The 12,107-nt window shown below is 39.5% G+C and overlaps 1 protein-coding gene across 4 annotated transcripts in view; it reads right to left on the bottom strand.

The window, feature by feature from the left end:
• The window catches only part of gpd2 (glycerol-3-phosphate dehydrogenase 2 (mitochondrial)), a 147,677-nt gene that overhangs the window by 6,659 nt on the left and 128,911 nt on the right, over positions 1 to 12,107 (bottom strand). For 3 of the 4 annotated variants that reach the window (XM_048599035.1, XM_048599037.1, XM_048599038.1), the window contains exons 11-17: positions 11,867 to 12,001; positions 11,150 to 11,328; positions 8,205 to 8,336; positions 6,181 to 6,339; positions 5,275 to 5,384; positions 5,080 to 5,158; positions 4,630 to 4,728 (exon numbers count right to left, since the gene is read on the bottom strand). In XM_048599035.1, the coding sequence (XP_048454992.1) occupies positions 4,630 to 4,728; positions 5,080 to 5,158; positions 5,275 to 5,384; positions 6,181 to 6,339; positions 8,205 to 8,336; positions 11,150 to 11,328; positions 11,867 to 12,001 (893 nt within the window). Of the gene's footprint in view, positions 1 to 4,629; positions 4,729 to 5,079; positions 5,385 to 6,180; positions 6,340 to 8,204; positions 8,337 to 11,149; positions 11,329 to 11,866; positions 12,002 to 12,107 lie in introns of those variants that run through there. The other variant, XR_007262466.1, reaches the window with a different exon arrangement.

The following is a 12,107-nucleotide window of genomic DNA, read 5'->3' as shown; positions in this document are numbered from 1 at the left end:
GAAACGTCAGCCTTCCTGCTCCTATGATGCTGCTTGGCCTGCTGTGTTCATCCAGCTCTACACCTTGTTGTCTCTTATATGAATGAGCATTTTGCTCTGTTGTCTTTCTCTTCAAGAGATTGAGACAGTTCGAGTATTGCAGATTTGTCTCTAGAACCAATTTTTCTTGATTGGTCTTTATTATCCTTGCTTGAGGTCATCCTAAGTGTCACTGCACAGCATACAGCTGTTGTGCGAAGTTGCTATTCCAGTGAAACCACTGTTTAACCTTCTGAATAGATGATCAGGGAGAACTACAGCCATGTCCTCCAGAACAGCAAGAAGACTAGTGGAGATTGATTCTTGTGTGTGAAAGAAATGGGAGGAGTCGAGTGTAGGAATTAGATGGAAGCTGAAAATAACTCGAGGTTAACAATTTGTGGGAAGAGCGAACTTGCGGAAAGATGTAGAGCAAAAGATTAACAAGTAATACTCTGACAATAGCTACTGAGCATGTGCATAAGTAGCTATGATATTGTAACCTATGATCACATGGATTGATACCTACTCCATCATGTTTCTGTATGTAGTTATAGTTTATAAGTGTTTATGCTTCGCAAATGCCTTACATTCACTCTATCTCTAACTCCTACACACTGCTGACAATATTCCTACATTATCCCCATTTTTTTCCACCGTTGTACAAAGTTTTGAATTCAAACAAACAATGCCAATGGGGTTTTATTTTTAGGGAGTTGTCATGATTTCTGGAGCAACCATACAGATTTCTTAGAAACTATTCCTGAACTTGGTTGTTTTGAGAGTTTTTTTAGACAGAAGTTCTCTCTTAACACCTGCTGCCCTACCAAACAAGTCCTCACTTCCAAAAGAAAAACAATCTTGACGAATATTGGATTGACTATAATATCAATCATTTTGACTTGAAATCTTACCAGACAAAACACCTTTTGTTCTCCTAGCACTGTCAAGTATTCAGTATTAGAGAAGCAACTAAAACAAGACATTTTCCCCTTAGGTAAAAGCATAGAATCTCATGAAAAGAAGATGTATCTATGTGTAAATATATACATTCACAGTTGTCTTTTTGCATTGTTAGGCATGGTTTTAAATTAATATTTTCTCACTGCTCACACAACTGCTCCTCACAGCTAATTCATATATTCAAACTGGTAATGCAGTTTCCTTGGACCAAGTCTTTTACTTTTTTTGGTTAAGTCCAAGTTACGTTGTGTTTTTTAGGGGGAAGTTCTGCCTAGCAATTTTTCTTGCTGTATCTTCCCAAAATCATTTCATTAACAACCTATCCTATTCCTATGGCATCTGTCACATCTGATTCTAGCCCCATCCTTACCACACATTGTTTCCAGAAAAAAACTCATTATGCAGCAGATATCTGCTAAAAAACTGGCATCCCTTGAGCCCATGCCATGTTTGAAAGGCTGCTGTACTTCCAGACAAGCGCTGGCAATCCACCACTGCTCTCACTGCCAATGTCATGGCACAGCAGACACTAAATTATGTTGAACATAATATGTAGGCATCATGGCTGACACTCCCTCACACATAAACCCTCACCCTCTCACCCTGGTCACTATTTGACTACCAAGCCACACACTAGAGCTGTGGAAAGCTATATCCTGTACAATCACCCTCTCAGTCGATGTTTATGTCTCCAGTGCCCCAGTGGAGACCTGCAGCTTGTCATTGTGCAGTAGGGGAACATCACAAACAGTGAAGCAATTGGATAATTCCAAATATGAGCTTTTGCTTCCAGCAAAAGTAAACACAAACAAAAAGCCAAAAGATATTGAAGTTCACCCCGACAACACAAACCATATTCTGGCATCATGAGCAACGAATATTTTACAGTCCATGACAGTATGCTGCATCCAGTTCTTACCTATTCAAAATGGTGTCAATGAGGATTTCTCTGAATTTTACTCACGCAGCTGAGCCAATGTCCTTCTCCTCTTTCTTGGAAGATTGCTCCCGTTTCCCCAGTTTGTCAGCATCTGTCACATCGAGCATAGCACACCATTATAGTTTGGTGCACTCTGTCTGGACTACATTGCAGGGCCCCCCTCTAGACTGGTCCAAGCAGTGGAACCACATCTTCAACAGCCCAATACTCTGGTCCCCTGTGGCCCTGGCACATGTGGCACTGTATCAGTCAGGGGGTTGTGCAATGGTGTTATCAGTCTTGGTTGCAGTGGGTAGCCCTTGTTCTCCAGTTTCAAACTTTGTAAGGCACCGGGACCTCAAATGCATCAGGTAGGCGGGAGAGCTCCAGGATGTCGTAGTTTTAGTAGCTGCAGGGTAGCAGGCACACACCTCCAGGAAATAGTAGCAGTGATCAGATTCCCTGAACAATAACAAAATTGAACCCCTTCCTGTTGATGAATTCCGCAGCATTGTGAGCCAGCCCTCTCAGTGCCATGTGTGTGCAGTTGCTCACACTCTGCACCTGAGGGACGCCGAATGTTACTGTCCAGGCGGCAGCACTGAAAACATTGTGGGGGATCAAATAAACCAGTGTGATCTTGCACAGTTGACATTGGTCACTGACCTGATGTATTTATAGGGGCACAAGAAACAGATCCCACACAGATCTCCCATCTCTCGCTTGACAGCGGTTGTTGGAAGAGGATGCCCTCCCACTCCTGCAGCCCTCAGGTCCTGCATGAGCATCTGGCATGGTTTTATCATTGTGTCCTGGGACCTGCAGAGCATCATGAACCTCTTTCAATGTTCTGACATCCACTAAATAGATGAACGATCTCCCCTCCCCAAACCCGCAACCTACTTTAACTGCCCCACAGGCAGCCCACACACTGCACTTGTTAGATTGACATCCTGATGTGTTCACCAAAATGTTCCTTCACCACTTCCCCACCTCACCAATTCCAACTGACAATGATGACAATGATGACTCTGTGTGTGTGAACTAAAGAGCATATCAATACAGTAGTACTGATAGTCTCTGGCTCTGGCTGAAATGCCAACGTGCTAACATGCACAGCAAGGCAATGAAGGAATGCTGCAAACACAAAGGTAGCTGCGAAGTGAGTGAGTACTAAGAGAGCAATTGAGCATTCCTGAGATTTTGCATGGTCTAATCCCAGGAGCTGGGTGCCCGTCCCTGGGCACAAAGTGTCCTGTTGCAGCCTTTCAATGTTAAATGCTGGTGCACCCTATAATATAGGTCTGTTTCCTGAGCAGCCTGCAAGTGAGTTGGAGAGATGCCATGCTGGTCATGAGGGACTGGCAAATGCCAGGTGACAATGTCGGGGATGAGGATTGTATGCTGTTGGTTCCATTGGATCTTGCCCTGAGATGCATTTTGGTCAGATGCTACACGGAAATCCTTCGGGTGAAGCTGAATCCGCCAGGTACTCGCTCTGACTTCCACGTCAAGTTTTCTTAACATCAGCTTGTTTGGCAAGTTTGGTAAGACAGAAAACTGAATATTACTGAGGAAAGTTGGGCTGTTAACAAGGCCTTTAACAAATGATAATTCCCTTTAAGTGGCAACTCATTGCTACCCAGCGGGAAACTGACTGTGCCACATATCAAAAGGATAAATGATGGTGTGATATTCTCCAGAAGTGGACTTCTCAGTCAATTCTGCCACAAATTCTGCTCATCGCTCAGATCCTGATTAAATTCCACTTTCTGTTCTGAATGTGGATCTTGTATGATTTAGTAGTATCTATTAAACAACTATAATCATAGCACGAACAATTTCCATTGCAGAAGGATACTCATGTTGTTATCAGTGAATCAAAACACCAACCATTAAATCTCATCAACAATGAGGAGATACAAAGTTAAATATTCTGTTTCTAAACTCTTAGTGTGTATGTCTCATTTTTTTGAATATTAAAATTAGTGTTTGAATTGGAGAAATAATTAATACCTGGTGTTTATCTTGAACATTAACATTCCTCTGATTCTAACACATGGACATCATCATCACACTCCTATGCACATCAATTTCTATTTATTGAAACTACAGTTTAACTATTACATTCTACAATCTGTATAACTGCCTGGCAGAAGAAATAAATTAAAACAGTTTATTTACACATTTGAGATACTTACTATCATTATTTTCAAATAAACATAAATTTAAAAAATCATACTGGATGCAAAAGGTAAAATATCTGCAGTGTTCTACCATAATGCAGTTATCTGCAACTCATCTCAAGAAGGACAATTACCATTTCCTTTGCCTTGATCTTGTTTGTTTAAATTGACACAGCGAAGAAAGACCTGACATTGATCAAAATCCCTTGCAATAATTTATCTTATGTTCTGCATTCATCACTGTCACCATAAAGGAAAGACCTGGCAGATATGCAGATATTTGAAATACCTATCCAGGACAAGATCTACAAAAATAAACTCTACTTTCAGAGGAAAAATAAACTCAAACGCTCGAGGACAAAGTTAAATAAGCAGATCAAGAACATCAATTTTATCTTCCACACAAACTAAATTAATGCCAAAAAAACCGAATCGTCTTCTTTATTCAAAGGAGAAATGTTAGTGAATAATCTAAGCAATTTAAATGATTTCCAAATTATATCATCATTACCTTTAAAGTTTATGGGAAAGATAGATACCAACCTGCAAGAATTCAATTAGTTCTACCTGCCCATTCTTATTTATGTCAACTTCGTGTAAGATTTCATAGAGAGTCTGTTCATGCACCCGATAACCAACACTCTACATGAAAGACAAACAAAAATCAAATAGTTTGATATTTTAAATTGCATTATTGTTACCAACTCATACTTTGCAGCAAATATAAAGGTTTTGTCTCATTGTTCCATGTGCTTTTCTGCCACGCAGTGATAAGAGCTTCCACTGAGATTAAAAATTTATTGTGAGAGGTCTGTTGTAACAGATTGAAGTTACACATAATTTTTCATTACTTAATTAAATGGAACAGTTAAAAATGTGCTGAAATAAGTGGTGAAATATGCACTGCTTTCATAGTTTCTGTAAATAATTCTACTTGAAAAAACAGCAAGACTAACTTTTAATTACAACAGTGGCAGTAAAGAATTATTTTACCTCTAATACACGTTGAACATCAAGCATTGTGATAAAACCCTTCTGATCCTCATCAAATTTCTGAAACCTCTTTGTGTACCTGGAAAAGCAAGGACACCAACTTGAAGAAGTCAACACATAAACAAAAACTCTGAAATAGCAGAATGGGGAGGATGTGGAGGAGAAAAAGGAAATTGTAAAGAAAATATCTTTTACTTATCCACTTCTGAAGGTGACAGGGTTACTTCTGTGTTTTTCAGTTGGTCAAATCGAGCCTTGTAACCCATTTCATGGTACAGAAAGTCTTGAACAGCCGCCAATTCATCCTAAGTATTTGCAATGACAACTATGTTCAGAGCATTAGGAATAAACTGTATAATCATAAATAGGACTTAAATAATGAAAAGAAGTCATATTTATCACTTTACATAATGAAAAGTTCAAACAAAATCAAATCTATACTATCTAATTTAAGTATTGTTTAAAATCCTTGGTGCAATTTAATGAGTAGTTAACAATAGTAAAAGCAAGGAAGTTTTCTTTAAGTCCTACAGACAGGTCTTGAACAAGCACTGTTTGAGTGATATTATGTGAGAGAATAGAACTGCAAATGAATATTAATTCACCAAGATATCTGTATTTCTTTAGTTTGTTTTTCTATAAAAAAAGTCCTGCATCAACAGGATAATTCAAGAATAAGTCCATTAAACAAACTTCTACTGTAGATCATAGAACCATTATTTCCATAGAAGGCAGGTCAATTTCAATGAAAAAAACCTAGTCAGTCCATTCCTAATTGTTGCATCCCAGTAGTGAAATCCCCACTCGGTTCCTTTGATTCAATGGATTTAGACCTACTTTGAATAAGACTATTATTAAAAGTGTATTGATATATGCTCTCTCATTTATTTCCAAATCCATAATTCATTCAATAAAACAGGGGCTTCTTTGCAGCAAATATTAAGAAGGGCAGATATTTGGTCTGTGTGGATACAGTTATTATATTCAGCTTGCAGTAAATAATGAAGGAACAATGCAAAGGAAACCTATGGATGTCATCTGAAATTGACTGCAGTCATCTACTAACACAGAATTTACAAAATGAAACATAAAGTAAGTTACCTGCATCCGCTTCTCACTCCAGTTCAATTCTCCAGCCATTATTTCTACAATGCGTGGAAGGGCCTCTTCAGCAGCCTGCACATTCACAAATGCAAGACGAGTACGGCGAGCGAGGATATCAATAGCTGTACATGCATACTCTTTCACAGCATATTTCACCTACACAGAAGGCATGGCATTTAGTTTTCGATTCCAGAGACATTAAAATTTTTTTCCACAGCTCCACCTGCCATTCTGACCTTATACTGTGGGTTAGGGAAGTGGCAGGGGGAAGGGTAAGGTTCCAGTCGTAATGTTTGCTGAACTCCAGTGGAAAAGCCTGTTGTTTGAAAATACTCTATCTATCCACACTTTCTGCTTCCTGTTCATTAACCAATCCTCTACCTGTGCTAATATTTCACCCTTTGCTTTATGAGTCCTCATCTTCTGTGTTACTTTTTTCTACAGCATTTTGTCAACTGTCTTTTGGAAATCCTAATTACACCACAGTTACTAGTTCCCTTTATCTATCCTTTTGGTTGGATTCCCTCCACAGATCACCACTGAAGGGGCTGAATTAGTTTCTGTTAAATGTTAAATTTTCAGTCAGAAATGTAAAATGTAAAATGTAATGCTTTTCAGTAAAAGCAATTAGACAAAACTGAAGAACCAAAGAGGTACAGATACACACAGCAGAGCAAGGCCAGGAATGTAGGGCATGGCACCATCAGAAAAGACAAAGAAGACCTTTGGTGGAATAAAGATGATGTCACTTATGGCTGTGTGTGGCATCAATTGGTTGAAAGTGGGTTGTCAGTTTCTATCTGAAGAGGAAGTCCTGTCTCAGACAGCTGCTGCCAATCTGACTGGTTGGCAGTTCTGAAAGTCCCACTCCACCACTGGGATTGATGGGCTGCCTCCCCTTTCTCATCCAAGGCCCAAATAGAATAACTTGTCAGGCACATTCAATCTGTGACCACCTTCTAATGGCCTAAATATTGCAGCTGGGGAGGAAATGGTCATTATTTAGCCAAATGAGGTAAGAATGGGAGGACTACTCTAGGTCTCACCTGCCAGGGCAGGGTAGGCAGGTAGATGACAGCAAGTACATCCTCATAATGTTAGGGGGCACCAGAGCCTGCAATCCAAGCAGAAGGCAATAAATTATTCCCTGAGATTTTGGGGAGCCTTCAGTTAGGTTCTGATTTTGTTGGGCATATTGTAGAGTGGGCACTCTGATTGAAGGCCTACACAATGAGTATGACGAAAATCTATCTTCATGCCATCCTACGTCATGACAATCACCTGCACTGGTGAAAAGCAGTTTCTGAATTGTTCTTGGTACAGTCGATTCTGATATAACATGTCTTTCTACAACGTGAATTGGTTTTAACGCGATTGAAGAATTATAGAACGCGACTTGTAGAATGCAAACTTTCCTTTCCTGTATTGGCTAAAATGCGATTCTGTCTCCATCACTTTAAATGTTGCGGTCATTGCGCGAATTTCTTACAATGTGAGATTGCACGAGAATCGAACTATTGTGTTACATCAGACCCAACCATACCATAGATAGTGAACAATTTTTCCAATTGTTTTAGTCAGAGTTTATACTTCACCAAAACCTGGACTTTGAAGTCTGTGAACTCAACTTCATTCTAATTTGGCAAATGATGCAGGCAGCAAGATCCTTTCTTCACCAACTCTAACCAAGCTAGGGTGCGGTTCTGGTATAAATGGTAAACATTCTGCTACACTGTCAGTGATCTTGATGTACCACTCTGGGGGTGTGCATATCTTTTGCTAGCAATCAATTCCACTGGCCTTTATTCGATGTTTTGGAATGAAGATCCTTGATGAATGACCCCAATTTCTGGTCTGCTCAGAACTCCACTGCTTCATTGACAAAACTACTTGAGATGTTACACACTTGGGTAATCACATCTTTAAATCAGAGCTCTGTCTTATTTGCTGTACAGATATCAATGGTTATTTCAATTCAATTCATTAACCAATGCCAACATTAGCAAAATAATATTTCATACCTCTGCTTCAATATATGGGAACTCAGCCACCAAACGTTTGCCAACTACAGGCCACCTCTTTCCAGTAACTTGAGCCAATCTAGCAACCTGAAAAGCTTTGTCCCCATAAGTAGAAGAAAGGTGTTGAGCAACCTAAGGAACGAGAGCGTTATTTTAAAAAATAGTTAAAATGCACAGTGTATCTTTGCATTAACTGTGGTCTGTTGGCAAAATTCTTTCATATTCACACCACAGGAATCTGGAACATTCTATTTCATACTACGTGGTTTTGGTGCTTCCTCCTCACTGAGGTTCTGATTCTAGATAAGTATCAAACATGCAAACTTGTAACCAACATGCTGTCCACTTTATTGGGGGAGCATATGGAATATGTCAGCAACAATGTGAGATTTTGTGTGCAGGAATTTGTGAAACATTGTGTGAGGAATTGTGCATGAGATTGAGTGAGATTGAAAGTCAAAATCTAAGTTAGAATGTGTGGCAGGGGAAGAGAGTGAAGGTGAGAAAGAACTCGAGAGTAAGAGACAGAGTATGTGTGTATGAGAGTGTGAGACAAGGTCAAAGAGTATAAAAAAGAGAAAAGAGTTAGTATGAAAAAGTGTCTGAGAAAGTGAGGGGAGAGAGAAAATGTGTGAGTGGAACACGGTGTGTCTGAGGGAGAGAATGAATGTACTTGAAAGAAAGAGATAGAGAGAAAAGAGAGTATGTTGTGAGAAAGATTCTAATGGAGATTTCAGGCTGCAATCAAATATCCATGGGCATTAAGGAACTCTTTACAGACATTTATGAGGAATATGTAGTGTGGGGCTAATTTGAGTGTAATTAATTGGGGGGACAGATATGCTGCTGCTTTGAGGTTGTACTGTAATTTTACTGAAACTTTTTTTGTTTACTGGACAATTACAGTGGAAATTCATGCTTATATAATTTTCTTCTATCCACCCACAGCTTCATGTAGCTCTTCTATACACAAGGCTAAATGTAGAGGACATGACAAAAGAGGCAAAAAAGATGAAAAACTATGCTCCAATAAAATACAACAAGAAACAATGTTTCATGGAGATGGATTAGGCTGCGTACAAATTTTCTAAAGGACCTGTAAATTTATATAATTTATGTAATGTTCAATTTAATTGTGTTTTTTTAAAATAAGAGTTTGAAAACTATAGTGTTTCTTTGCTGGCTTTCATAATTGCACACATTATGCTGATGCACAAGCTTCCAGTATAGTATGGACAGAGTGTGCCACATCATCCTAATGATTGTGCTCTGCACAATTGGAGGAGGCATCAAGACAATGTCCTGGATGCAGAGAATCTGGGGGAAGCGGAACAGTCTTGGAGGACGAGGATGAGGACCCTTGGGTGGAAAAAAAGCTGCCGTCATCCATGACAGAATTCAGATGTCCCGGGACTACAAGCCAGAGAAAACCTCACTGGCACCCATTTCCAAAGTGTAAGCAGCATACAATCATTGATTGTTAACTATTTCGGTCATGATGTCCAAATCTGGTTGCAGTTGTGGGACAAAGTTCAAAAGTTACTGGCTTCATTTCAGTTCCTTTTTCTTTCCTGCAAATAAAGGCTCACATTTGTTTTTGTAATAGTACAATTGTCTGCCTGTAGATGATGGTCCCCCCCAACCCTCCTTCGAGCACAGGACCAAGGATGTCTTGCTGCGATTGTACTGGGCCTGGGTATTGTGTGTATTTTGGTTGCTTTATCAGCGAAAGGATGTTCTGGCTATCGAAGGAGTGAAACAAAGGTCTGCGAGACTGATTCCTGAGATGGGAGGACTGACATATGAAGAGAGGCTGGATCAGCCATTTCTATATTCACTCGAGTTTAGAGGAATAAGGGGAGGATCTCATAGAAACTTATAAAATTTAAACAGGACTAGACAGAGTAAGTGTAGGAACGATGTTCCTGCTGACGGTGGAATCCAGAGCTGGGACCACAGTCTAAAGGAGACGGGGTAGATTATTTAAGGATGACGTGAGGAGAAATTTCTTACCCAGAGAGTGGCGAGACTGTGGAATTTTCCACCAAATTGAGGCTAAAGTATTGAATATTTTCAAGGAGGAGTTAGATACTATTCTTAGAAAGTGGGAACAGGGTTTGGAATTGCATGAATAGCCATGATCATACTGAATGGCAGTGCAGATTTGAAGGGCCAAATGCCTACTCCTGTTCCTATTTTCTATATTTCTATGAACAATGATAAACTACAGGTTTACAGAAGATACTGAGGAAGAGTACCAGTGACTCAGAGGGTGTTCATATGGGATGTAACTATAGACAGGTAAAGTGATGACCTGGTGGATAAACAGTGATAAGGGTGAGGGTACAGCATTGTATGCGCAAAGGAATGTCACCCATGCCGGCTGTGTGCCATGGGCAGCATGGCTTTGTGGCTGCTGTATGATTACACTGCTAGTGAGGAACAACCTCAGATTGCCAATGCTTGTCCAAGAGCACTGTGGCCTTTCAAAGATGGTGTTGGCACAAGGGTTTCAGTGTTTCAGTGGATATCTACTGAGTGGTGAACTGTTGTGGGAAGGACGCATGGTAAGATGAGGCCAAAATCGGATGAGAGACATCACAGGAGTGGGGTAGGTCATTAATGAGGCGAGTTTGGTAAGATACAGTGAGAACACTCACTAAGCTTTGCAGAGAGAAGCCTCTGATAAACTCAAAGCAACTCAGAACTTAGCCAAAAACAAATGAGGTCAGCTCTATGACTCCATCAGAGATGTATAAGACAGCTAAATAGATGGATTAGAAAATTATTCATGAATTCCAAATTAAACTAGTTAAGAAAAGCTTACTTTACCCTTCAGTGGTATATATTATAAAGAGAATAGTCCATTTCAAAAATAACAGAAATGGCTCCTTTGTTTAAAACCAACCAAGTTGATAATCCATTAAACATATGACATCACTTACCTCAGACCCCAGACCATAGTATTGTACCAAAGTAATGTAAAGTGTAGGAGTCCACTTATGGGATCCTTCTAGTAGAAGTCCAACTGTCTTGCATGGTTCTGCAAAATCCAGGTTACAAGCTTTGACAGCAGCATCGATAGTGTCTTCTGCCATTTTACGATAAGTGGTCCATTTGCCACCTATAAAATACATTTGTACAGCTGTAATGCCATTTTGTCACACACAGCAGGATTGCTACTTTTCTCACTAAGCAAGGTCATCAGGTATTGGCAGGCAGTATCCTTCTCATTTTAAAAACACTTTTTGCACAATCATTAGACATCTATCATGGCTCCTTCTCCTGTACTTACCAACATACATTATGTTTCAAACCACTTTTCCTTATTTCTGATTAATACCCCTGCCAGTTTCCATAGACAAAGATCTCTGTATCTATTTTGCATAATTATGTGCATTCTCTTTGTACAATCCATAAGATAAAATGTTCTTTGCCAATAAAAAGGAATAAAAAGAAAAAAGTCAGTGCATTCAAAAACATGCAGAAGATATGCCACATGTGAGATAAATGTAAGGGGAAGCTACATGTAAAATGAAGAAAGTAATAGAGAGACATACTGTACAGTTCAACAATGTCAGTACAAACTAGCTCGAAAAACTTACATTTATTGACTTCAACCAATAATAAAAGCAAAGTACTGCGGCTTCAAATAATAATACCTGCAATAGTCACTAGTCTGCTTTCAGTTACTGTCACAACATGACTGCGAGAGATAGACTGGGTATCCTTTGAGTTGGGATCAGATACCAGTGGCCGAATGCCACTCCAGGCTGCAAGTACATCTCCTCTTCTTACTGTGTACAGCAACAGATCATGACCAAAGGTTATTGTATAGTGTCCACTCTATCTGCTATCAAGACTTTTAGTAAGGAAGTTGTGAGAAAATTTAAGGAAGATAGA

The sequence above is a fragment of the Rhincodon typus genome, chromosome 7 (assembly GCF_021869965.1).
Source record: "Rhincodon typus isolate 14 chromosome 7, sRhiTyp1.1, whole genome shotgun sequence".
Classification (NCBI taxonomy): domain Eukaryota; kingdom Metazoa; phylum Chordata; class Chondrichthyes; order Orectolobiformes; family Rhincodontidae; genus Rhincodon; species Rhincodon typus.
Note: the sequence above shows the minus strand (reverse complement) of the source record. Positions and strands in the feature narration are given on the sequence as shown.